Below are 24746 nucleotides of genomic sequence, written 5' to 3'. Positions count from 1 at the left end.
ACCACCAGCTTACACCATACACAAAAATAAACTCAACATGGATAAAGGATTTAAATGTAAGACAGGAAACCATAAAAATATTAGAGGAATCCAAAGGCAGCAAAATCTCAGACATATGCTGAAGCAATATCTTCACTGATATAGCTCCTAGGGCAGTGGAAACTAAAGAAAAAATAAACAAATGGGACTACATCAAAATAAAAAGCTTCTGCACAGCAAAAGAAACCATCAACATAACAACAAGAAAGCCCACTGCATGGGAGAACATATTTGCCAATGTTCTTGCCAATAAGAGTTTAATCTTTAACATTTCCAGGGAACTCATACAACTTAATAAAAGGAAGATAACCCAATCAAAAAATGGGCAACAGACCTAAATAGATACTTTTCGAAGGAGGACATAAGGAAGGCCAAGAGACATATGAAAACATGCCCAAAGTCACTAATCGGCCTTCAGAGATCTTTCTTCCTAATTTGGAATTTAACACTTACAATAATGAAGCCATAAGACATAGTATCGTTTTAATGTATCATAGAATTGGATGTCACTGGAGGAAGATCAGGAGGAGCCCCATGGCCATATTCCTGTCTTTTCAGTATCCATATTTGGAAACACCTCCTTCCTCTTTTCCTGGCCACTGGCTCCTGTCACTCTTCAGGAGTCACCATGAGCTTAAATGACTTACATTCAATTGACCATACACTCTGCAATTTGATATTTTGACATACGTTTACATGTATAAATTCATCACTAAAGATATGATAATGAACATATCCATCACCACCAAAAGTTTGCTGCTCCTGCTCTTTTGCATTTCCCTTCCCACTCCCAGATAACCACCGATCTGCTTTCTGGCTCAAAAGATGAGTTTGTATTTTCTAGAATTTTATAAATTGGAAGACTATTTATATATACTAAACTAGAGGCCTGGTGCACAAAAATTCATGCACTCGGGGGGGTTGGGGTCCCTCATCTCGGCCTGCACCCTCTCGCAGTCCGGGATCCCTTGGAGGATTTCTATCTGCCGGCTGGCCATCAGACATCCCTCTGGCAGCCCGGGATGTCCACCTGCCAGCTTAAGCCACAGTCGGATATCCTTAGCGCTGCCGAGGAGGCGGGAGAGTCCATTAGGGTCAATTTGCATATTATCCTTTTATTTATAGGATTATTTATAGGATAGGACAGTGATGGCGAACCTATGACACGCATGTCAGAGGTGACACGCAAACTCATTTTTTTTGGTTGATTTTTCTTTGTTAAATGGCATTTAAATATATAAAATAAATATCAAAAATATAAGTCTTTGTTTTACTATGGTTGCAAATATCAAAAAAGTTCTACATGTGACACGGCACCAGAGTTAAGTTAGGGTTTTTCAAAATGCTGACACGCCGAGCTCAAAAGGTTTGCCATCACTGGGATAGGATGTACATTTTGTCTGACTTCATTTTACTCAGCATAATTATTTTGACATCCATCTATATTGTTAGGTGCATCAGTAGTTCACTCATTTTTATTGATGGGTAGTATTCCATTGTACGCAGGTAGCCCAATTTGTTTTGATTCTTGTTGAACATTTGAGTGGTTTCAAGTTTGAAACTATTACAAGTAAAGCTGCCATGAACCTTTGTGTACAGTCTTTGTGTGGATATATACTTTTATTTCTCTTGGACAAATACTAAGGAGTGGAATGACTGGGTCATGTGGTGGATATGTGTTTAACTTTCTGAGAAACGGACAAACTGTTTTCCAAAGTGGTTGTACCATTTTCCATTCCCACCAGCAGTGTGAGAGTTCCAGTGTCTCTGCATCTTCTGCAACACTTGGTATGTTCAGTTTTTATAATTTAGCCATGCTACTAGATGTGTGGTAGTATCTTTTTTGTTTTATTTTTTCTTTATTGTTTAAGATATTTCATATGTGTCCTTCTCCCCCCATTTTGCATTTCCCTGATAACTAATGACATTGAACATTTTTTCATGTGCTTATTTGCCAGATGTGTATTGCCTTTCTTGAAATGTTTGTTCAAATATTTTGCCCTTGTATTTTAATTGAATTGTTTTCTTATTGAATTTTAGAGTTCTTTATGTATTCTGGAGGCAAAAATTTTATTTGATATGTGTTTTGCAAATATCTTTTCCCAGTCTATGGGCTCATTTTTCTCATTCTCTTAACAGTGTTTTTTAAAGACCAGAATACTTAATTTTGATGATCTGCTTATCAATTTTTTTTGTTTTATGTTGTTTTATTTAAGAAATCTTTGCCTAATCCAAGATCACAACGATTTTATGGAAGTTTTACTATTTTATATAAATGCCTATGATCTATTTTGAATTAATTTTTGTAATTGGTGTGAGGTATGGATCAAAATTCTTTCTCTCCTGTTTTTCTTCCCCTCCTCATATGGATATCCAATTGTTTCAGCATAGTCTGTTGAATTACCCTTTCAATGTGTTGAAGATCAGTGGTCTATATTTGTGTGGATTTATTCCTGGACTCTAGTCTGTTTTCCATTGATATTATTTTTTCTTTTATGCCAATACCACAGCTTGATTACAGGTAGTGTATGTTCTTCCGTTTTGATCTTTTTATCAGACTGTTTCAGCTCTTCTAGGCTCTTTGCATTTTCATATAAATTTTAGAACCAGTGTGTGCATTTCTACAAAAATAAAACAAAGCACCTGTTGAGATGTTTATTGGGACTGCACTGAATCTGTAGATCAATTTGGGAGAGAATTGTCATTTTAATTATTCTCCTGTATGATTTCAACTTCCAGCTACATTGCTTAGAGCTGTGTAAACTTGGACACTTTACTTAATCTTTCAGAGCCTCATCTTTTAAAAATATATATTTTTATTGATTTCGTAGAGGAAGAGAGGGAGAGAGAGCTAGAAACATCAATGAGAGAGAATCATCAGTCAGCTGCATGCCCCACACTGGGGATGGAGCCCACAACCCAGGCATATGCCCTGACTGGGAATCAACCCACACCCTCCTAGTTCATGGGTTGATGCTCAACCACTGAGCCACACCAGCTGGGCAAGCCTCAATTTTTTTTACCTATGAAATGGAGGTGATTATTTACCTACCTCTAGGGTAATGTGACGAATAAATCAATCAATACTTGTTAAGTGCTTTTGCTCTTATTTTCTAATCACTTTTCCTTAGGAATTGGATTTACAAGGTAAATAAAGAAACTTTTATTTCTTCAACTTCCAACCCTCATTTACCAGACATACTTTCATTATAATTTTATATTTTGAAAAATCAGTAAGCTCTCATTACACATAGGTGGAACTGAGATCCCAAGCCAAACACTTGGTCAAGACTATTCATCTAGCAAGAACAAAGGAGAACTTCTAATTTTAATCCTAAATGTTAGCATGAATTGACAGGCTCAACTCATTCGTTACCTATTTGTGTATTACCTAATAAATGCCAGCCACTGTATAAGCCCTCTGCTGGCCTTTTGGGATTAAGAGTGAGGCCAATGGATGGTATTTCCTCTTCTCACAAAGCTTGGGAACTACCGGAAAATATAGACAAGGAAACATACACTTTTAATATAGAGTAATAGATACACATAAGGGAAATTGTGGAAATACAGTTGAAGAGCAGCTAACCTGGAGCTGGGGGTCCGGGAAGATATTTGTAAAGGACGTGACCTTGAAACCAAGGTCAGAGGATGAGTGGGCAGTAGCCAGGTTTTAGAAATGTGGAAGGGAGGATTTGGACCAGGATGTGGGCAATAGAGAAAATGCACAGTTTGTATTTTATAGATGGAACAAATATCTGGATGTAAGAGAGAGAACAGTATGGTGTGAAAACTGGGGAGTCATCAAAGAGGGGTGCCATTGTGAACAACAGTAAAAACAATGTCAGGTGGTTTGATTGTATCCTCTGGTTTTAGGTTGGGGAGTGTTAAGATTCAATGTGCAGTTTAGAAAGATTCCTTTTATATTGAAAATAAAGTAAAGAGGGTAGGGGGATGAGGTATTGAGGTACCAGAGAGAGGTACTGAGGTACCAGATGCTCAGGAAGAGTAGCCATGGGTGGGGATGGACATGGGGGAAAACTAATGACAGGCCCGGTGCTCCGTGGATGTGTTTTGGCAAAAGGAGATGGAATTGTTAAGTTGATAGTCAGGTGCCTGACCTGAGTTAATTGGTTAACTGTTTGGTGGTGGTGTCTTCCTGAGTAGGAAATGTAGAAGGGCAGCAGGTTTGGTGTGGAAAAAAGAGAGGTCAGTTTGCTTATGCGAATTTCAGGTGATGCTAGTGGAAAAACCCACCTGGAGATTGTGTGTTGGGAGCTAGAGACCCAGTTTATGCAGAGTCTTGAGTGTAGAGCAGTGGTTCTCAACCTTGGCTGCACATTAGAATCACCTGGGAATCTTTTTTAAATCCTGATTTCTGGGCCTCATCCTCTGGAAATTCTGTTTCTTTGTTACTAATGTTGTGGCCCCAGCCCATAACAAAGAAACAGAATTTCCAGAGGATGAGGCCCAGAAATCAGGATTTAAAAAAGATTCCCAGGTGATTCTAATGTGCAGCCAAGGTTGAGAACCACTGGTATAGAGAAAGATGGGAAGCTAAGAGGGTGCATCACCTGGTGGGTAGTGGGAGAACACAGGCTTTAGATGGAAAGGGGCCCTAGCCAGTTTTGCTCAGGGGAGAGAATGTCAGCCTGTGGACTAAAGGGTCCTGGGTTCGATTCAGGTCAAGGACACGTGCCCAAGTTGCGGGCTTGATCCCCAGTAGGGGGCGTGCAGGAGGCAGCCAATCAATGATTCTCTCTCATCATTCATGTTTCTATCTCTCTCTTCTCTGAAATCAATAAAAATATTTTTAAAAAGATAGAAAGGGGAGGATTATTGTCTTTAAATTTGGGACTTGAAAAAAAACTCCTAACTTGGTGTTCTTGAGCATGTTAAGTTTAGCATGCATTCAGCATGCATTAAAGTGCTGCTTCCTTCTTCCCATTACCTCAATCACACTCTTGTTTTCCTTGTCAAGTCTGGCATCTGTAACAGGATCCAAACAAGAAATGCAGAAACATTAGAGTCTCTGCTTCTAATTCCCAGAGTTGAGTAAAATTGCTCTAAAAGGCCTAAGCATTATCTTTTATTCTTTAGTTATTAGCACGAAATGAAGAAGCCTGGTTAAATCTTAAGTTTTTCACTTTGTGTTCCTCCAGTTATATGAAATAGAACCCAGAAGCTTAAATAATAAAAGTAAAAACAGGACAGCTTTCTTGAGGGTGTGGAGAGGAGGGCCTTGACATATCACCATCATTGACAAGTGGACTGAAGTGGCTTGCCGAAAGGGTTAGTGTTTCCACAATTTGAATTATGGCCCAATGCTTTTATTTTATGAGGAAACCAAAGGCTGAGTGTGTGTTTTTTTTAAGGGGTAAGTGATTTGCCCTTTGCCACTCTGCTGGGTAGAGAACAGGTGGCCTTAGTACTGGCAACCCTTGGTTCCTAGTCTAGTGCATTTTCTGCAACATGGTGGTGTTGCCTGATGGGGGTATTTCCATTAGTCACCATCTCCACTACCACTCACACCACCCCTGCAGCACTCTGAGTTATTGAAGGTGAAAAAAAGAGTAGCAGGGAAAAGACCAAAAAAAAGAGATGTGCTTCATTGTTCTAGATGTCAAAGACCTGCTGGCCTGTCAGGCCCACAGCAGGTTCCCTGACATTTTCAGGGAAAGCTTTGTGTGGCGGTTTATAAAGTCAACATCTCTTTCTGTTTAAGCTGCTTTGGGGCCAACTGGCTCTCAGTGTCACAGTAGGAATTTGATATGTCTGTTTCATTTGTCATTTTCGGTATAACATCATTTAATTTCATAATTGTATGGTAAGAACGTTATCGTTAGTAAGCAAAAATTTATTATTACTTTATGAAAACTGAAAATAGTCCCCCAAGGCTAATATATTATTTGGTAAGTCACTTAATGAGGAGTTGGAAGACTTGCTTCAATCATAGCAATAGCTCTCTTCTTTGACTTCAGTAAGTCCTTGGCATTATATTAAAAGCTTCCATTCTATAGGTAAAGAAAATGTCTGAAGGGGTGATGCCATCTGCTGAGACTGGCGCTAATAAGGGCTGTTTGGTTTGAGATTCCTGAATGTTCTGCATTCCCAGGTGCTTTCATTCCTAGGATCACTCCTGGCCCAGTATTCTGCTCAGTGCTCCATCTGCTTGTACGCACCTCCTGTGAATCCTCTCGTTCTTCTCCTTCAGTTGAGCCCCGTTCCCCCAGTCCCCCCTCTGTAAACCACCTTCCCAAAGTGCAGGCATGTGTAGCATTCTTTACTGAAGGTTGCTTGGGTTGGGGTGTGGGAGAGGGGAGGACGCAGGAGTGGAGACTGTTACATGACAGCATAGCAAACAACTTCAAAACCGAGTTATATATACTTTATCCTATCTAATAAAGAGGTAATATGCAAATTGACCATCACTCCAACACACAAGATGGCCGGCAGGGGAGGGCAGTTGTGGGTGACCAGGCCAGCAGGGGAGGGCAGTTAGAGGCAATCGGGCCAGCAGAGGAGCAGTTAGGTGTCGATCAGGCTGGCAGGGGAGGGGTTAGGGGTGATCAGGCTGGCAGGCAGAAGTGGTTAGGGGCAATCAGGCAGGCGAGCGGTTGGGAGCCAGCAGTTCTGGATTGTGAGAGGGATCCTAGATTGGAGAGGGTGCAGGCTGGACTGAGGGACACACATCCCCACCCCCATGCACAAATTTTGTGCACCGGGCCTCTAGTAGATATATAATGCTGTGCCAGTGTCAGATATTACTCATTGTTGCTTTGATTCTAATCAATAAAAAGCTTATCGGAATCTATCTGGAATAACACTGTGTTCTCCCAGTTAAGTATCAAAAGAATAAATATTTAATTCTTGTGGTAAATGTATGTTTTAGGCAATATAGGAGTTTCTTCTTGTCTTCTGTTTACATGAGTCCTTTACACTGATAGATTTTAGCACAGATAATAACAAGGAAGTACAAGGGAGCTTGGATAGTCAAAGTAAGTTAATAGTTGTTTCTTTGTTTCAAATTATGTAACTGAAATTTGACACACAGAGCAATAAATAATTAGCAAGTGTGTGCTTTTTGTTCCTATTTAACAAAGTGATCTTCTTTTCTCTTTAATTTTAGGAAACAGATATTGATGACAGATATGGAGATTTGGATTCCAGAGCAGATTCTGATATTCCAGAAATTCCACCATCCTCAGATAGAACCCCTGAGATCCTCAAGAAAGCTCTCTCCGGTTTATCTTCAAGGTATGACTGGATGGTGCACAAGATAAGCTGTGGGGTTATCCTGGCCCATGTAGTACTATTTTCACTATTTCTAAGCTTTGGAGCTCTGAGAGAGAAGGCTTATACTTTTTCATTGTTGGTCAAGCACACATGGTACTAGATGCTTAATGTTCATCCTTCATTTCATACTTAAGATCTTATGAGTTACTAGGGGCCCAATGTACAAAAATTCGTGCAAGAGTAGGCCTTCCTTCCCCCGGCTGCCGGCACTGGCTTCCCTCCAAGATCCGGGACCTGGGACACAGGCAGGCACCCGGGACCCCAGTCAGCTTCCCCCAGGCTGCCCACAGGCACCCAGGACTCTGGCTGGCTTCCCTCTGGCACTGGCTTTGTCAGGAAGGACATCTGGAATGATGTCCGGAAGACGTCCAGTCTAATTAGCATATTACCCTTTTATTATTATAGATGAGAAAACCAAATCTGAGAGGTTACCTGGTGAAGGTTACAGAGCTATGAAGATGCAGACCTGGGCTTTTTATCCCAGTTGGTCAGATTTCTGAAGCCAGCGATCTATTTACTACATCAGGTTGCCTTTTCTGGTGTGGGAACATTTAATAAAGAAAATTGTATATTCTTTGTTTCCTGTTCTTCAAGTACCAGAGGGACATAGCTCATTTTTTAAACTGAGTTTTAAATTATTGTCCAAAACTCTGCAACCTTTTACCATTTTATATTTGTGCTATATTTTAAAATGTGTAATCACCAACAAATTTTACCTAATTTTATATTGCCCTCCTTTGTATGCTTTAGTAATATGAATTATAAAATTTATAAAAGCAAAATAAATCTAAGCTTTTCTTTAGATTAATATGTGAAATCTTATATGTTGGTATGGAACAGTTTTTCCATGTTTTTGACTGTGACATACAATAAGAGATACATTTTACTCCACATCCCAAGAGACACACAAATGTATATTTTAACTGCTACAAAAATGTTATGAAACAATTTTTACCATTACTGTGTGACATCCCCTCTTTTCTGTTTGATACTATTCTGTTATTGAACAAAATATTTTGGATGTAACTTACTAAATTGATTTTACCAGCCATGGGTTATAACAACAACAAAAAAATGGTTTAGTCATATCTAGTTAATGTAATATGAGTTTTTCTGTTTTTAGTTTCTAGGCCATAACCATATTAGAATAAATTGTTTCAAAGAAAAGTTTTCATAATTATTTAAACCAATACAACAAATTTTTTGCTGTTATTTGAAGCATGATTATTATTTTAATAGTCTTGATCCCAGTTGTTTTCACAACCTAGTTGACAGATGTACCTTTGCTTTAAAACCTTAGCAGGTCTATCTCAGATTTGGAAACTTATATTGATTTATATAAGAATGATGCTAGATTCCTATGTGTCAATAATAATTTCTTAACAATTAAGGTTCCTCCCTCCCCCCATGTAAAGCAACAATAGCAAGTAATAGCAGCTGATATTTATTGAGAATATACTGTGTACATGTATTGACTAACTTATTCTCGACCTGTAACACAGGTACACTTATATACCTACTTTATAAATGAGGAAACTGAGGCACGGAAATTTTATACATCAAGGCTCATGTGGCTAGTAAGCAATAGAACCACATTCTGAACCTAGGCATTGTGCTCTATTTATAAAATAATTGTTTAATTTTTTAATTTAAAAAAAAATATTTTTATTGATTTCAGAGAGAAAGGGAGAGAGCGATAGAAACATCAATGATGAGAGATAATCATTGATTGGCTGCCTCCTGCACACCCCCTACTGGGGATCGAGCCTGCAACCCGGGCATGTGCCCTTGACCAGAATCAAACCCGGAACCCTTCAGTCCACAGGCTGATGCTCTATCCACTGAGCCAAACCAGCCAGGGCAAGAATTGTTGTTGTTTTTTAATGAACAATAGAGGATATGTGACCAGTTTCAATCTTCTCATGAAACTTCACTATAAAAGTTACATGAATGTTTCAAAATCCGTATCTTATTCATTTTAGCCTCTATACTACCCCAAATAGTCTGTGTTACAATGATTTAGAAGTGGTGGATGCATAGGATTAAAAAAGTAGTTACATAAGAAATTTTCATGAATTGCAGGGAAACACCCTATTATCCTCCCACCAAGACATTGATATTTGCAGTATTGTGTTGTTTACGCTGAAGCTTTTTTCTCTTGTACATATTTTGCATGTGTGTGTTTGTGTGTGTGTGTGTGTGTGTGTGTGTGGTGTAAAAATAGCATTGTACTATTTTCTGCTTGTCTGTTTTCATTTTCATTCTGTGGTATTAGGAACAAATATCCTTAACTATACATAGATACTTTAAGTGGCTGCACGATATATTCCTTTGCATGACTGTAGTTTAACTAAAGAGCTGTCACTGGGCATTTAGCTGATTTCTAAATTCTCACGCTCAAAAACAGCTCTGCATTAAACGTTTTTCTCTAGAGATAACTTTTATTTAGTAACCGTAATTATTTTCTTAGGATAAAATCTTAAAAGTGAAATTGTTTGGTCGAGGTTCAGGCTCACTTTTGAGGCTTTAATCTACAATGTCAAAAAGTCTTAAGTTGTTGAAATTGGAAGGAGCCTGAAAGATCTTCGGCCACTTGGCAAGTTGTCCCAGTCTGTTTCTGCACCTGTGTCTGAGCATTCATGAGCCACTTAGTCTGGCTTTGTCCTTACTGAAGCTCTTCCTCAGCTATGAGTCTGGCTTAGCAGGTTTCATCCAGGGCAGTGCCCTGGACTTTGCCCCCACCTCCCCAGCAAACGTTTGGCAATGTCTGGAGACCTTTTTGGTTGTCACAATGAGAGATGGCGCATCTAGCACCTAGTGTGTAGAGGCTAAGGAGGATGCTAAACACCCTACAGTACACAGAACAGTGCTTCACAATAAAGAATTATCTGGCACAAAACAATAACGGTTCTGAGGCTGAGAAGCCCAGGACACATCCAGGTATAGCCGTAATGCCATCTTCCTTCTTTCCCTCCTTTCCTTCCTTCCTTCCTCCCTCCCTCCCTCCCTCCCTTCCTCCCTCCTTTCTTCCTTGAACCTATACACTTCCTGTGCATGTTCTCCAAACACTGGTAGATGGACATTCTCAAAACTCCCCTTCTTTGCCACCAAGTTTTTGTTTATTTTTTATTTTAAAAAACATTTGATTGATTGATTGTAAAGAGAGAGGGAGAGAAAGATGGACTTGTTGTTGCACCCATCTATGCATTCATTGGTTGATTCTTGTATGTGCCTGGACCTGGGATCGAACCTGATACTTTGGCATATGAAGTTGATGCTCTAATCAACTGAGCTACCTGGTCAGGGCCCATTCTTGCTTAATTTTGAGGAGTGCCTCTGTGTCCCAGTTCGTGGCTCAGGTGAACTGTCTTGTCAAATCAGGTTCTGGATGATTCATGATGCTTTTGGCACTAGTTTTTGTTTTTGTTTTTGTTTTTTCTTGTGTGTGTGTGTGTGTGTGTGTTTAAACCTTGCCATTACTTTTGAAATAAAAGCCACATAATAGTGGTGGTAATAGTAAGTCATTGTACATATTCAAATGTATTTGAACAATGTGTGTAATCACTTTAATCATTTTAAAGGATATGCTTAATTACATACTTTTTTTGGAAATCTTATTTCTGGCTCAGATAGGTCCTCAAGACATGAAACTTGGATGCACTTCTCCTCTACTGATTCTCAGCTCCTTTTTCCAAAACAATCTGTGAGATGATGACTTGGACTAAAAATTAAGGCATTCTCTAATGTGATCCTGGAAGTGTGGTAAAGGAACTGGAGAATTTTGAATTTAGAACCAGACTGTCCTCTGGTTTTTAGTAACAGTGATTTTCTTTTCTTTTCTTTCTTTTTTTGCATATTGTGTTCTGCTTTAAATTCAGTGCTTCTCTCCAGAAAGATGACTTTTGGTTACTGTATCAGTGGATATATATGTTATGTCTCAGTATGCGCTTAACTTTGTATTAGGTATTCTTGAGGAATTTGGGGAGTCAGTTAAGTTAAAATAAATAAGGGAAGTAAGTCTTTAATTTTATTGGAGTGGGAGAATTTTTCTCAGATGGGGAAATACCTACGTAAAAGACAACCAGACAGTATATGTTCCTTGAGAACTCTGGTTTTGAGTGGCCATGGAATTTTGGGGTGATATGAAGACAGTATGTTTCCTGTTTACATCTCTGGTTCTCAGCAGCTACCATTCTCTGAAGTTCAAAGCCAGGCATCTAACAGAGGTACACATGGACAGGAGAAACATCTACCCTGGGGCTGATTTCTAACCCTTACGTAGTGTCCACCTGACTAGAGAGGTTCTAGGTAATTCTGAGTCTGAGGATCAGTTATAAAGAAGGGCTAAGAGCACGTCTAGGTTTCATGCAAGCAGGTCAGGGTTACTATCAGGAGACTGCCTCATGTCCTTTATTTACCTCTGACCAGCTCTGTGACCTAGCCCGGTTCTCTAATCCATTCATTAGCCCATAAGGGGCTGTATCTCGAAAACTAAATGGAACCTTTCATCTATACCATTTTTGACTCTATACTCATTTCAGTTCAGCCCCAAAGCTTACAGTCTGTGAGAAATGTATGTGTCTACATAGTCGGTTGAACAGTAGAGGAAAATAAAGTCAGCTAAGAACAATTTGACCACTTCATGAAAAATCTTGGAAGCTAGATAAAAGAGTTTGGATGTAATGTTGGTATTTTAGATCTTGAGTGCAGAAATTACATTATAAAAGAGATATTTAAGAAGTATCTGGACTATATAGGAGGGTGATTAGAAGCAGGGAATGTAATCAATATTTAATAAACAGATGAAATTGGCAACTGTTTCTTTTATGGGAAGGAGACTAAAAGCCTTGCTTAGATACTGTACATATATGTTGTCATACTTTAAGTTGAATCCAAATCTCTTGTAACATAATTTAAATGCTATCATTCGAATCAATAGAAATCAGAAGTCTTCAAGAAGAAACTACTGTGTGTATAATGTAAAATGCGGGTAGAACGAATAAAGCAGGGCAGCAGTTTTAGATTCAGAAATCATCATCCACACACAGGTGTGATTAGAATCATTTTACTCGTGTCAAAAAGCAGCTGCCGACATTTCTCATGACATGGCCACATAGCGAGTGACAGTATTTGTAAGGTGCACTGAGGATGAAGTGGGAGGCTCTTAAGGGTGGGGGACCCAGACCCTGACTGACAGCTGCCCGGGGATTGAGGGAGATCAGTTCTCAGCAACGGGCTGGTGTGCCAGCAGGGATGCTGTGCTGTAAGGAACAAGCAAAGGCCCAAATAAGAAAATGCTGTTCTACTAAGGGCCCTGTCCCTAACCAAGGAGAGCAGGCTGCACACTGAGCCATAGAAGGACGTGGCATTCAGTTTGGCCTTGTCCTCTGCGACCGACCTCCTCGCCGGCGCCTTCTTCCTTTCACTGACATTGCTGTGCTCTCCAGTTTCAGTTCTGCATCAGCCTCTCTTTCCTCTTCCTCGCCGGAAGGTCACGCACTCTGTCTGAACCACCTTAAAATCATATTATTTTTATCGAGTACCCCCAAAGGATTGGTCAACGTTTCGGAGGACTTTTGCACCTGGCTCCTTCTTCCCTTCCGAATGACCCTGGGAGATGTGCACACGTCCATGTTAATCACCTCACTGCTTAGTCTCATGATTCATCCTCATTCATAACAAAAAGCAGGCTTTTTCTTTGGCTAACATAATCTTTACATTTAATTTAACTCTTCAGTGAGTGAACAAATGCTCTTTGGTTGGTTGCGTTTTTGTTGTTTTGTTTTGTTTTATTATAAGGGATTCTTTAGGTATAATTAGGGAAAATCCTTAAGTCTGGTAACTCAATACTGAAACCACCCACACAAGAAAAATACTGTAAGAACACATGAAGTGCTAACTTTATAAACGTTTTCTTTGCAGGTGGAAAAACTGGTGGATTCGTGGAATTCTTACTCTAACGATGATTTCCTTGTTTTTCCTGATCATCTATATGGGATCTTTTATGCTGATGCTTCTTGTAAGTATTTACACTTCCCTAAGGTGCTCTTGCTTTGTTTTTCAGCACTGGTGTGATTGCAGTAATTTGAGCATGTCATGACCAAGGAGGCAATGTAAGACTTGGTAACAGCAAATTTAGTTCCGTTAAGCATCTTGTAGTTCATGAAATGAACAAGGCTAATCTTTTCTGTTTGCAAAAGGGCCTTTGAATGTGTTCATTCAGCAGAGACCAAGTATATGCAGTCTATTCATGTCTTTTTGTCAAGATAAAACGGAAACACACACATATACATGACTTTAACATATAGGACGGTTAGCTAGATCCCTAACTTCGAGGAACTTAATCAAATGGCAGAGGCACATAAGTAACCCTATGAATAAGTAGGATGGTCATTAAATGGGGTAAGCCCCGTGGTAGAACTTGTTGGGAGAGCACAGTAAAAAAGTGCCTGCAACAGCCTGAGACAGAGATGAAGGAAGACTCTCAGAAGAGGTGATGCCACAGCTAGTCCTGAAAGAGGGACAGGACAAGGGGAGGCATTCCAAGGTGGGGACATCGTGAGCAAGGCGTGGAGGTAGCCTGTGGAGGGAATCTAGGGAGGAGACCAGAGAGGTGAGTGAGAGCTGTTCTGGGTGTGGGGACTTTGTCATGTATGAGAAGCCCAACAAGTCCTGAAGCCCAACAAGTATTTTAAGCTTTTCATTCATTTAGCAGATGCTCCCAGGATGCCTGCCATGTGCCAGGCATTATGCTAGTTCTGGGCTCTGGTACGGTGGCGTTGAGAAAAACACACCTGTCTGTGCCATCATGGAGCTTAAGATCTACACTTTAAAGAATTGATCAGAAATACAACTAAAAACTGCAATAGCATTTAATTAAAAAAAGAAAAAAAGGATGCTATGAGAGCAAGGGGGAACTGAAAGGCTTCTCCAAGGCCTGTGCCCAGCATAAGTGCTCGGTCTGAAGGCTGAGTAGGAGGAGTTGGCGTGGTGAGAGAGGGAGCTTGGGGGAAGGAGGGTCATCGCAGAGACTCCTGGACGTAAAGGCCTTGGCATCTAAAGAAGCATGAAGCCTTTGAAGCAAAGTGGTGGGAGTGAGAAGGAGAGTGCATTTGTTCAATAGATTTGTCACTTTATGCTGAGTGTGACTTAGCAGGGAGCAGTGAGAGCCGCCTCTCGGGGATCTGCAGCGTCTCTATTTTATTATTTCTTTTTCTTCATCCCATCTCGGTTAGTTTAGCCTCTTCTTCTGTACTCACCTCCCTGTGTCCTTGCCCACTTAGAATTCTGTTCACCTATCTTCTCCTTCCATGCTAGTCCTACTCAGAGCACTAAGCCAGGAGCAATATGAGATGGCTTTCCTTCATTCTAGAAAAGAATCCATTTTGAACTGAAATTAGACACGCTTGGGGAAAAATAAAATTCCACCAACCCCTGAAACCACTTAAAGTAACTCTCCTAAACACCAGCAAGCCCTTTCACTCTTCTTTTTGTCCTCATTAATTTTGTGCTTCCTTGGGGATATCAAGGTCACAAAAATGAATATAAATTGAAGAACTTTTTTTTTTTAGCAAGAAAAATGAATAATGGATGGGACTAATTTAATGTGAGGGCAGAAGCTCTGAGTCTGAAAGCCAGGTAGGCAGGGCGAGCACCGTCCAGGTGAGACTGGAGAGAAGAGCCCAGCTCCCTCCCAGCCTGCGTCTGAGCCCGCTGAGAGCTACGAGTGCCAAGTGACCACCACTGGCCTCGGGACTTGGGCATTGAAGGAGTGAGTGTGTGCAAAGCGCTTTTCAGTGGTGAGTGGTCGAGCCTGGAAGCAGGGATTAGATGATGGCAGACAGCCCATAAGGCTTTGTGTCTGAGGGACCTTTGGGTGGACCTTGAGGCTCTATCAGGGTGGATGCCTGCGTGCTGTGAGCAAAGGTCCTCACGGCCAGGTGTGTCAGAAAAGGCGGTGTTGCTCTTTCCTAGAGGCAGGGCCTTTGAACCGGGAGGAGTGATTAGGGATCAGATTCCGGAGGACCTTGGCATACTATGTGAAGAAGTTTGGGGTTTATTTGTAAAGCACGGAGGAGCCATTGAAAATACTGGGGATTATTTGAATTATGAGTCTCCTTTAGAAGATAAGTTTGATCAAGACGTTGCAAAACACCTGCATCCTTGGACACTGACTCCGTGGGCTCCCTGTGAATAAGTGGTGTGGTCTCCACACTAGACTGTTTGGTGTGGAGAGTAGGGCCAGAATTGGTAGACTGTTTTCTTCACCACTCTCTTATGACAAAATTCAAAACCCCTTTAAAGACATCCCTGGATTCTGATTTTTAAAAAGAGAATCATAAGCATACCTAAAGCACTCGGGCTTTTGGTTCATTTTTTTCCCCTCTATGAAAGGTTGTTTCTTTGGTAAGCTTAATCAGAGAAGAATATAAGAATGTTAAAGATGTAGTTAAAGTAGATTTGAACTGTTGTCACTCTTATTTAGGTTTATTGCATATGCATGCACACACGTCTGCACACAGGTACACATGCATGTATACATATGCTGTATTTATGATGTTTGTGTTAAGGAAATATGAATGGACATACACATACACACACACACTGTTGGTACTCAATTGCTTTCATGTGCTTTAAAGTCTTATTTACATCCATATCCCTAACTAGGTCATTTTTATTTTGAGTCAGACACATTGTATATAGCTTGCCTTTGCCTAATAATATCAGCACTTAAAAATGACTAATTCAAGAGAATTTTATTAAAAACTTCTAGGAAATGATAGCTACTATTTTAAGATGGAACTCATACGCATGGTCCTTAAAATGAGCTTTTTCCCTTCAAACTTTTATTTATAGTATTTTAATTGTTGCACCCACAGCTTGGAATCACACTTTCCAAATGATGGATTTACTAAAGCATATTTTGATTTAAAAGCAGGTGAGCACATATAGAAGATATTGTAGGAGCCCCCTCTCCCCCCCACCTTCTTGGAAACTCTTATAATAATTCTTTTAATCTACAATATATAATTTACTTTTTAATAGTGTTTAATTTTTCTCCATTGTGAAAGGTATAAAAGTATATTAAAATTACTTTGGAAAGTAGATAATTTTAAAAATCACCCAACCCAATCATTAACCACCAAAACCTAATTAATACTGCCATTTGATATGCTTCCTTTAATCCTTTTTTCTTTTATGTTTTTAAAAACCATGGTTGTAGTCATAATGTGACTAAAATTTTATATCCTGCTATGGAAACCAAATATCTTCTCAAGCGTTTTGTGTTGCTCTAGTTTTACAACCATCGGTTTAATACATTCATCTACTCCATGGAATGGAGGGCCTCATAAGTTATTAAACCATTGTGTTATTTTTAGACATGCAGGTTATTTTCTGTTTTTTCTTTTTTGTGAATAACACTGTTAAACATATTGCAGAATTATTGCAGAACATATGCAGAATTATTTTCTTTGAATAGATTCCCAAAGTGCGAATAGACACTTTTAGTTGGGTAACCACAGGTACCATAGTTCAGACTGAACATATGCAGATCTCAACTTCTATTCCAACCCCAGCCATTCTGCATAAATTAGTTTCCCAAGCCTTGCCTAGTGTTACTCTGTGTTCCCCTCTTTCCCTTGGCCCTTCCAATTTCTTCAACCTCCAAATCCTGTTAGTTCTACCCCTCGATGTGTGTTATTCTTGCAATCCATTCTGCCACCATCCCAGGTAGATGTTCACCCACACTCATCCGGATGGTGGTGTCCTGCCTGCCTTACTATCTCTACCTGTGCTGCCTCTGCAGTTAATTCTTTCCACCTCTGTTATCTTCAGACCCTCCCGTCTGATCATGTCCTTTCACGACTAGCACAGCCTCTTTTGTGCTATTTCCTATGGTTCTGGGACCCAGTTTATCTCTCTCTATGTATCACCCCCACCTCAGTGTTCCAGCAACTCTGAGAACCACATGCCTTGTCCTCTCTTACATACATAACTCTATTTCCTCCTCCTTTGCCCTGATTGTGGCCCTCCCCGACGCTCTTCCACAGTTTTTTTGTTTGTCTGCCTGTGCTTATTTATATCCTTGTAACTATTTCCACATGGTTTAGTAGTTATATGTCCTTCCTGACAGACAATGCCTCTCTGAGAACAGATGTCCTATGTCAGTAACTAGCAGAATAGACATTTACATAAAGGTTGTTGTTTTAAGGTTCTTAACACAGTAATTGGGCCAATGGAGTCCTACCAAAGTGCATTGCTGTTGGTATTGATTGCATGGAGTATCAGTTTCTGTGTAATCACCCAGCCCTAGAAGATACACATACGTATGTATTAAATCAAATGCTTGAGTCCTGTTTTCTCTTTCCCAGCAGTTCCATATTCATTCTACTTGCAAGCTGTGATTAGTGATCATATAAATATGTGTGTGTGCTATTAAAGATACTTTTTTCTCCTCTCAGTAAAATACCACATATACAGTGCTAATGGTTCTTGAGCAAATGTGTTCATAAACATTGCATCAGTGCGTTTGGTATTTTAAAAGCCCTTGGTTCTATAAATAGCACAGCTTTGCCATTTTATCGTAACATCTAGCATTGTCCCCATTCTGTGATTTTTTTGTGTCTAAAAATGACATTGGGTGTTATGTACAAAGGTTATTTGAAGGACAGTATTTCAGTTTCCTCTTGTCTTTATAACACACATTTACAACTTTTTCCTAAAAGAACTATTCATAATAGTTTGGCATAATAATTTCTTAGATGACTGAGGGAGCCCAATAACTTTTTTGAAAACATATTTTTTGTTGATTTCAGAGAGGAAGGGAGAGGGAGAGATTGAAACATCAAGGATGAGAGAAAATCATTGATCCGCTACCTCCTGCATGCCCCACACTTGGGGATGGAGCCCACAACCAGACACATGCCCTGATCTAGTTACCTGTGACCAACCAGATCACATCCCTCAAATTGAAACTACACTGCCACCTCCCACCCCAGGAAGGATCTCTGTTTAAAACCTTGTTTTACTTACCTTCTAAACTGGAGTTTAGAGATGTTGAATATTGAACTTTTGCTACTGACATTTAGAATAATTAAAAAATGGATAGGCTCAAATACATGTGACCACAAGCTACTTATTAAATATAAACATCAAGAAATGTATGTCAGTGTTTTCTCTTGGTTTCAGGTTCTAGGCATCCAAGTGAAATGCTTCCATGAAATTATCACTATAGGTTACAGAGTCTATCGTTCCTACGAGCTGCCATGGTTTAGAACACTCAGCTGGTAAGTGACTTAAAACCTTTTGATATGAAAATCTGACTCTTAATTAAAGATAAAGAAAATCTGACTCTTTTCTCAAGTGGGTAAGGGAGGCATTCTGATCAGTCAGTATCCATATAGTTGATCTTATAGATTGATTTTGGAGAAAGATAAATTAAAAAATTGCAACTGAATTTTGAAAAGAAGAAAATCACCTTCAATTCTCCCATTCCAACACAACTGTTAAAATATCACATGTTAGCCTTATTTCCCGGCAGTCGGACATCTCTCTTGCAATCCAGTACCGCTGGCTCCTAACTGCTTGCCTGCCTGATCACCCCTAACCACTCTGCCTGCCTGCCTGATCGCCCCTAACCGCTTCTGCCTGCCTGCCTGATCACCCCTAACCGCCTCTGCCTGCCTGCCTGATCACCCCTAACTGCCTCTGCTTGCCGGCCTGGTCACCCCCTAACTGTCCTCTGCCAGACTGGCCACCCCTAACAGCCTCTGCCTCGGCCCCTGCCACCATGGCTTTGTCTGGAAGGACATCCGGTCTAATTAGCATATTACCCTTTTATTAGTATAGATAGTGGGCAAAATGTACTGGTGGGCTAGAGTGGGCTGTGATAGCCTTACAGAAGAGTCCACGACAGTTTCCAGCGTAGGAGGATAGAAAAACGGTAGCACAGCTGATAGAAATGAGAATACTTGCCCTTTGAAAACAGTGGGGCATAATTCCCTCCATGAGGTCCAGAGCGAAGCCACCCCTTTCCTTTTCTGCTCTCCTGGCTACCTGGGGCTCTGCCCTTTAAAGCACATGGCACTAGGAACCTAGGGCGGTGTTTCTCAGCCTTTTTCCTGGCTCCCATTAGCAAAATCTCATGGGTTCCACCTTTCCCTGAGGGAAAAGATATACCAGAGCTTGGAGGAAGGACAGGTGGTTTATATGATTTTTAAAAGGTTCTACTGGAGATTTTTACTGCTGCTAGCTCCTATCCTCACTGCTGCTCCTTAAAAAATCACTGCTCAACAGGAGGCCATCAGGAGCAAGGAGGAGAGGGAGAAAGACGCCAACATGTGCGGGGCAGGTGGAAATTTGGCTTAGGATCTCTACTATAAAAAGCATTAGAGCTGTGTGTGTATGAGAGAGGGGAGAGCGGGGGAGAGAGAGATTGCAAGTATTTTCTATATTGTGAGATTGAAAGTATTTTTCATATTGTTTCCTAATATTGTTTCTGGAATTTGAGGGGCCTAAAAAAGCTTCAAATATAAAAAGCTAATTATTTTTAAATTACAGGTACTTCCTACTCTGTGTAAACTACTTTTTCTATGGAGAGACTGTAGCTGATTATTTTGCTACATTTGTTCAAAGAGAAGAGCAACTTCAGTTCCTCATTCGCTACCATAGATTTATATCATTTGCCCTCTATCTGGCAGGTAAGTTAAGGAAAATATTCTGTATCTATATGTAGCTAATAGATTTTACATGTTTATTTTTATTTTTGCTATTTAAATTCATAACATCCTTTCTTTGTTACATTTTAATCCAGCTTCTTTTTTTAGTTGTCCCATGTGAAAAGCTATTCTTTCTCATTAGGGTCTTAAATAGAAATTATATTTTAATGGTGGTTTTAAAAAGTACTTATTTAATAGTCACTCTGTATATTTGAAAAATTTCTTTGCAAATTGTAGTAAAGAAACTTTTAAATATATGGATTGATATAATCAGGTATAATTTATAAAGAAACCTTCACACTTATATTGCTTTATTTGTTCCTAGGTAATAGAGTTTTATATAGACTTAATCAGGGTACTTAGTTTTTCTGACATGGTTCATTACATATTCATTTATAGTATGCTGTGCCATATGTTTTTTATTTTAGATTAAGAATCAGATACTTAGGATAAAGTTAGGATTATAAATTTATTTTCCATTAAAGTTTCCCAACCATATACAAATTTTTAAGAAATTGATTTAGATATGTACTTTTTAAAAGTCAGATTTACATCGTTAAATGGGTGCCTAAAATATCACTTTATAGAAAGTATCTACAATTACATTTTCATTCTTTTATGACAGTTTGTTTTTCTTGAGCTTGGTAACTGCTTCCCCTTCTTTTCTCCACATTTGTAAAGTTCTAGGTAGCAATCCTTAATTTTTCCTTCAGGTCTGTGCTATGTCTGTTGGTAGCTTTTTCAAATGTTCACACAAATCAGTAGCGGGTCAGTTCTCTCTTTTCCTGGAGACCCCTGTTCCAGAGACTTTGGTGGTATTACCATTGGACTGGCTGCTGGAAGGCCTACAGCGTACCAGTATGATTTGGCCTCCTTATTTCTTCTCTTCCATGCCCTCCAGTTTCTGGGTTTACACCCTCATTTTGTTGTAAGCATGGCCTCCGATAGTTTCCTATGAAATGTTCTTAGAAGGTAAAGGTCTAAAAATATTTTTATTCACCTGGCCGGTGTGGCTCAGTGGTTGCGCGTCAACCTATGAACTGGAGGTCACGGTTTGATTCCTGGTCAGAGCACATGCCTGGATTGCAGGCTCCATCCCTAGTGTGGGGCATGCAGGAGGCAGCTGATCAGTGATTCTCATCATTGATGTTTCTATCTCTCCTTCTCTCTTCCTCTCTGAAATCAATAAAAATACGTTTAAAAATATATATATATATGTGTGTATCTATCTATCTATCTATCTATAGATATATATATATATCTATAGATAGATAGATAGGTAGATAGATAGATAGATAGATAGATATCCTGTTCGTACAGTTGACTGCTTTGGCCAAGGCTCCCACTTATTATTAGTCGACTTTTACTTAATACTCTAGTTTAGAAGCCCAGGCCTCACTCTTGCCTTCCACTGGGCCTTTTCTGGACACTTTTCTCTAGAAGATACTGTTGGCCGTCCCTGATTTGTTAGGTTTGCTAAAAGTTATCCAATCTCTTTTCCAGCTTCCAAAATTTTGCAGCCATTTCTCCTCTGTTTTCCTTGACGTTTCTTCAGTTCTCTTTGCTCTCTGGGTTTTATTTTCTTCATTGTTTTCTTTCTCTGTGGGTTTTTGCCTAAACATTATTTTAGTTAGGCTACTGGGACAGAATAGAAATAAATGCATGCGGTCAACTTGCCATTTTAAGACAGAAATCCTAACTAGTTTTATATTTTTTATTTTGGCTTTAAAGAATTTACTGTTTTCTCTGATGGATCCGGGGCTGACTGGGCCTCAGTGGGCAGTTCTGACGGAGGACCTCTCCCGGGGAGGCATCAGATGGAGGCAGTGCTAGTCATTTAAGTCTTGAGTGGCTGGACATCCGAGATGGCTCGCTCTCAGGGCCACAGTCAGTGCTGGCTGTTGACTTGAGCTTCTACTTTTGGCCTCTCCATGGGGCTTGGCTGTCTCTGAGTGCCACGGATGGGTTCTGAATAGGGAGTGACTGCACCAAAAGCCAGTGTCTCAAGAGTCCTTAATTAGGTGTGTTTTTTAAACTGGTTTCCAAAAATGGAAGCATGATACATGCCCATAGTAAACAGACTAAAAAGCAGTATTCAGTGAAACCTCCCTCCTACCTCAGAGCCTGCCTTACTGTCTCTAGGGGCTCACGACAGCTATTGCAGACATTTTTTGCATGTTCGAGCTTATATGTCTGTATCTTCCATTCCCCCTCATTTCTTTTTTTAATACAAGTGAGAGCAGACTAGTCTGTACCTGCTTTTTTCCAGTTGATGTAGCTCATGGGTGGTTTTACATTGGGACATCGGAATCGATCTCACGTTTTCCATACCTGCAGTAGCATCTATATTGATGTGCAGACAGCGGTATCTGCTGGGCAGAATGTCAGAAAGTACGGTGCCCACCGTTTCCCCAGCTTACTTTCCCCTTGAGGCTTGCTTTCTCTTATACTTGAGAATAACTTCTCAAAGCGGTATCTGCTGGGCAGAATGTCAGAAAGTACGGTGACCACCATTTCCCCAGCTTACTTTCCCCTTGAGGCTTGCTCTCTCTTTACTTGAGAATAACTTGAGTGGTAACGAAGATGTAATTTGTTTTCTTTATTGTTTCTTTTTATACATTTTATACATGACGGCCTCCCAGCCAACCATTATAGTGTTTGCTTGCTTCATACACTGTTTTCCAACTCAAATTTATAAAATAAAACCAATATTCCTTCCTTTTTTCTGACTGATTTCTGTCGGAGAAATAGTGCAGTTTAGGCTCGTGGACTCACAGGAGCTCATTGAAAGTCAGTGTCATTCTTCCAACAAGCATTTGAGTGCTTTCCAGATGCTCGGCACTGTGGATGGTGCGGAGACAGGGCAGTATGGCCGACAGTGTGCCTTCCAGGGTCTTGAAATTGGTGGGACATGCGTCCCCAAGTTTATTGCTGAAACATGAGCCAGGATCTCTAAGCAGACAGGAGGGCAAGGAGGGCCTTGCTCTGCTGGGGATGGAAAGGCTACAGAAGGCCTTTGAGAAGAGATTTCAGGAGCAAGCAGGCATCTGCCGGGTGGGTAATGGAAAGGGCTTTACAGGCTTGGAAATGAGAGAGCGACGCATGTCCTGGGCTGGTGGCAGGCATTAAAAGTTGGACAGGTGGGCAGGAACCACACCTTGAGAAGCTGTGTGTATTGTGGGAAGGGTTTGGAAACCATTGGGATTTTACGCTAAGAGATGATATGACCAGATTTTTAATTAAATGAAAGATGAGTTGAGAGACATTAACAGGGCGACTAGATAGGAAACTGCTGCTGTAATTCCTACTAAATAGAATGAGGACCTGAGCCATTTAGGTTTGTATTTAATACTAAGAGGGTCATAAAGTAAATAAAACACTGTAGGCTGACCTTAGAAACTCACAGCTATTTATGGAAGTCCATGAAAAATTTCTTCTGTATCCCCCATTATTGGTTCAAGATGTACTCTTTGTTGAGATGATTGTGTCTTTATATGCGGTCATAAGGAATAATAGAGATATTCCTTATACTTTGCCCAGTTTCCACCAATGTAATATTTTGCAAAATTACAATATATCATACCTGGATACTGATGTTATTACAGTCCTACAACTGTACTTTTAAAACACAACCTTGTAGTAAACTAGGAGCTACTGGGTTAAATGACAAAACTTCCAATACAAATCCCCATAGTCTTCTATATCTACTGTTTTATGTGTGGTCTAAATATGGTCCTATTAGACCATAAGCACCAATTTGCATCTCAATTGTGTTTTAACTCCCAGGCTTAGCATGGGGTCTGGAGTTGGGGTTCCCAGTGTGTATTGTTGGGTGAATGATCAAGAGGCAGAGAACATGCACATCCACACAGTGCTTCCTCAGGGTGCTTCCTCGGCATCAGTGCTTCATTTGCTGAGTGTTGAGGCTCTACTGGTGATTGCTGAAGTGGTTAGCAACATTGTGAGCTTACTCTAGCAAATGGAGTTAGACTTCAAAACAGGAGCGAGAAATAGAAAGTGTTCTATGCTGAGAACGTTCCATCTTTCTCTCAAATTATGCTGTGAAATCTTTTTTAAAAATAGGATTTTAGTGATTTCAGAGAGGAAGGGAGAGAGAGAGAGAGAGAGAGAGAGAGAGAGAAGAGAGACATCAATGATGAGAGAGAATCATCGATCTGCTGCCTCTTGCACATCCTCTAGTGGGGATTGAGCCCACAACCAAGGCGTGTTCCCTGACCTGGAATTGAACCGTGACCTCCTGGTTCATAGGTCGATGCTTAACCACTGAACCACATCAGCGGGGCACTATGAAATCTTTTTGTTGAACAATATTCCAAGGTCTTGTGAAAATTTTAGTTCTGACTTTGGAAAGTATAGGTCTTAGCAAACTTAAAAAGCAGAGACAGCCAAAGCTATTTCATTGACATTGAATTTTATTAAAATAAAATGTAGGTATCTCTGGTCTGACCTCCTCACCACGGCCCTAGAAATTAAATGACTTGTTTAATATCATACAAAATGACTCTCTGACTAGGACCTGGAAATCATTCTGACATTTAGATAATTTTGTTGTAAAATGAATTTAACTGATAGCAAGAAAAAATCAGTAAGACTAAAAGTAATGCATATAAGCATAGCTAATGGACATAAGACACTGGGGGGTAAGGGAGGGCAGGGGATTGTCAAGGGCGGGGG

General features: G+C 40.1%; 1 protein-coding gene across 1 annotated transcript in view; it reads left to right on the top strand.

The window, feature by feature from the left end:
- CDS1 (CDP-diacylglycerol synthase (phosphatidate cytidylyltransferase) 1) overlaps positions 1 to 24746 on the top strand; it is a 56789-nt gene that overhangs the window by 9555 nt on the left and 22488 nt on the right. Inside the window, exons 2-5 of the mRNA XM_014545990.1 lie at positions 7166 to 7293; positions 13255 to 13351; positions 18523 to 18620; positions 19894 to 20033. Of these exons, the coding sequence (XP_014401476.1) occupies positions 7166 to 7293; positions 13255 to 13351; positions 18523 to 18620; positions 19894 to 20033 (463 nt within the window). The remainder of the gene's footprint in view (positions 1 to 7165; positions 7294 to 13254; positions 13352 to 18522; positions 18621 to 19893; positions 20034 to 24746) is intronic.

The sequence above is a fragment of the Myotis brandtii genome, unplaced genomic scaffold (genome assembly GCF_000412655.1).
Source record: "Myotis brandtii unplaced genomic scaffold, ASM41265v1 scaffold424, whole genome shotgun sequence".
NCBI classification, from domain to species: Eukaryota; Metazoa; Chordata; class Mammalia; order Chiroptera; family Vespertilionidae; genus Myotis; species Myotis brandtii.
This window is presented reverse-complemented; position numbering and strand designations above follow the sequence as displayed.